Below are 3,161 nucleotides of genomic sequence, written 5' to 3' on the forward strand. Positions count from 1 at the left end.
CCGCCCCCCAGATCTTCGTGCTGGTAGCCCCGCCCCACGTGCCCTGAAGGGCACCAGCCGGCCGCGAAGGCCGGGAAACGCACCTGCACTCCATAGAACGCAGAGGCGTAGGGCAGCGAGCAGTCCCGGTGCTGCGTGGCCACGCGGTGTCCGTCCGCACAGCAGGCCTCCATGGACAAGTCTGCGCGCGCTGTGGGGGAGACGGGCTGGTGAATGACCTGCCCCCCACGGGGTCCCCTCTGACGTGCCCTGTCCCTCGGGCGGCAGGGGCTCCCCGCCCACAGCACCACCCGGAGGCCCTTCCTTCGGTCTCCACTCCAGCCCCAGGCTGGTCTGAGAGGCCGTGGGCATCCATTTCTCTCTCTTTTTAAAAAATATATTTTTATTGATTTCAGGGAGGAAGAGAGAGGGAGAAAGATGGAAACATCAATGATGACAGAGAATCACTGACTGGCTGCCCCCTGCACGCCCCACACTGGACACCGAGCCTACAACCTGGGCATGTGCCCTTGACCAGAATCAAACCCAGGACGCAGGCCAATGCTCTATCCACTGAGCCAAACCAGCTAGGGCTTTTTTTTTTTTTACTGGTTTTTAGAGAGAGGAAGGGAGAAGGATAGAGAGAAAGAATCATTCATCGGCTGCCTTCTGCATGCTTCCTACTGGGGATGGAGCCTGCACCCAGGCACGTGCCCTGACTGGGAATCGAACTGGTGACCTCTTGGCTCATGGGACGACGCTCAACCACTGAGCCACCCGGCCAGGCCACGTCCGTTTATTCAGTCACTCGACAACTCGTACTGGAAACCCACTGGGCCCGGGCCGGAAGCACACACCCCACTCCCTCCTCGAAAGGCCTAAACCTCAGCCAGTATCTCCCAAACCCAGTTCCCACGCCTGCGGCTCAGCACCCGGGGCCCCGCCCACACGCTGGACACTCAGACAGGGGCCTGCCCAGGCGGGGACCCTGTCTCCACGGTCCAGAGGGCGAGAAAGACGGGTGCGGCTGACAGAGGCGCGACTGAGCCGCCGTCCAGCCGAGCGGTCAGGGCATCTAGGACACGACTGACCCCCTACAGGCCAGATGGTTTGTGCCATGAACCATGAAGAGTGCAGAATGGGGGGCCTGGAGGTCCCAGCGGGGCTGGTGCCCAAAAGTGGGACAACCGAGGATGGCTTCTCATGTGAGGGGGGGGCACCCAGCCTGGAGTGGGGGACGCACACCAGGGAGGGAGGGGGGAGAAACATCGATGTGAGAGACACACTGATTGGCTGCCTCCTGCACAGGCCCGGGACCTGGGCCTAGCAACACCGTCCAGGACAGTTTTTGTTTTGTTTTGTTTTTTAATTTTAGAGAGAAAGAAGGGGGAGGGAAAGAGAGAGAAATATCAACGTGAGAGAGAAACATCCATTGCTTGCCTCTGGGGAACAAACCCGAAACCCGGGAATGCGCCCTGAATATTCCAGCCAGCGGCTGTTTGGTGCACAAGACGGCACCACAGCCAGCCGAGCCACCCGGCGGCCGTGGCCTTGCTCACAGGGAGGAGACAATGGCTCCCTTGCCCTCGCCCTCGCGGCTGGATGATGACTTGGCGGCGATGGGAACCCGGGCTCTCCAGTCCCCAGCCCGGCTCTGCGCCCCACTCAGGCCGCAGCCCCCCTGGGCCTCTCGGCTTACGGGGAGAGGACCCCACCGTGCCCCGGGGGGAGCAGAGGGTAGGAGGGTGCCCTCGGCCAAAGGCGCTCACATGGTGGAGCGTTCGCACCGCGGCCTGAGGTCAGGGTGGGAGGCCCCGGGGGGAGGGCATCCCGGAAGCGGGCTCTGAGACACGGTGTCCTGGGCTGCCGGCGCCCCGGGGGTGAGTCCCGCCAGGCCCGGCGTGTTTCTTGGCGCCGATGGCCATGGTGCTCTGTTTGGGCTCATTTGTCCTCCAAGGCCGGGCCCTCGGGTGGCCCCGGAAGGAGGCTCAGTCCTGGGCTCAGCACGAGGCCCGACCCCCTGGAACCCCGGCCTCGACTCCCTGCGGTAAACACCACGTGCTGGGGTCCAATCCCAGCGGGTCCAGGAGTCCCCAAAGGTGTGGACGGAGTCGGCGAAGAAGGAATGACACGGAGACAGCCTTCAGTTGATCAGCAGCCTAGTCAGGACCTATAGCCAGGATTTCCAGCCAAAGTTCTGGTCGGAGTTCTGGTTAGGAACTGATCAGGATCTGATGTTTATTGTCTTGTTACATCCATATTTATACCAGCCGATTTTAATCCTGTCAATTTCTATTACAAAGGTTAGGGCATTTCTTATCTCCATTCCAGGGAGTAAAGATTATGCAGCTTAACTACCCGCCTGGCACTTAATTAAGGGGTTGTATCCCCTCCCTAACCTCAGGGAAAGATCCCCACCTGGGGAAACAACCTTTCTCGGAGGGGTGACCTTGGTTAAAACACATGGCGCTAAAGAGAGCAAACATATTAAGAACAATATGCTATATATGCCAGGTCCCTTGAAACATATGCTGTGCAGATGTTTCTTTCCTGCAGCGACTGTGTCAAGCAGCAAGGATGGACCGGCTCCCGGCAAATTCCCCCTTTTTTATTTTTTAAATGATAGCGCATGCAAATCAGTGGCCACCTCTCAGATTGGGCTGTTTAAGACTTGGAAGAAGACTGGCAAGCAATGACAATAAGCATAGCTATAAACATAGTGGATGAAGCGCACAAGGAGCCCCGTTCCTTAGGAGGTTGCCGGCCTCTTCAGTCAAGAGATTTCAGCTGTCCTCAAGTTGTTGGTTTGATTGTCTTTGTTGGTCTGGCTAGCGGGTGGCATCACTGGCGACGGGCTTCCCGACGTGTCAGCGAGTTGAAGGGCTGCATCAAAGGGTCCATCAGGGCCGTGCTTGATGGTGGCGTCGGCGTCCAAGGAGGAGCAAGCTGTGTTCTCTGGGTCAGCTGTTATGGAGGATGGAGGGTAGTAGAGAGAAAAAGAAAAGAAAGCAAGAGAACTACAAGGCATGGAAGCGTTCAGAAAAAAGAGGAAGAAGAAAGGGAAGAAGGCAGCATCCTGCTCCAGCCCTTTCTTTCAGCTGCCCCTTTCCCTGTGGTCCAAGGTAGAAATGGGAAACAAGTCCTGTTGCAGTGAAAGGGAAGCTGCTGTCAGCCAGGTCTCT

The 3,161-nt window shown here is 58.2% G+C and overlaps 1 protein-coding gene across 1 annotated transcript in view; it reads right to left on the bottom strand.

The window, feature by feature from the left end:
• FBLN1 (fibulin 1) overlaps positions 1 to 3,161 on the bottom strand; it is a 64,148-nt gene that overhangs the window by 55,107 nt on the left and 5,880 nt on the right. The window contains 2 exon segments of the mRNA XM_023745789.1: positions 84 to 100; positions 102 to 190. Of these exon segments, the coding sequence (XP_023601557.1) occupies positions 84 to 100; positions 102 to 190 (106 nt within the window).

This window comes from Myotis lucifugus, unplaced genomic scaffold, assembly GCF_000147115.1.
Source record: "Myotis lucifugus unplaced genomic scaffold, Myoluc2.0 scaffold_582, whole genome shotgun sequence".
In the NCBI taxonomy this organism is placed as follows: Eukaryota; Metazoa; Chordata; class Mammalia; order Chiroptera; family Vespertilionidae; genus Myotis; species Myotis lucifugus.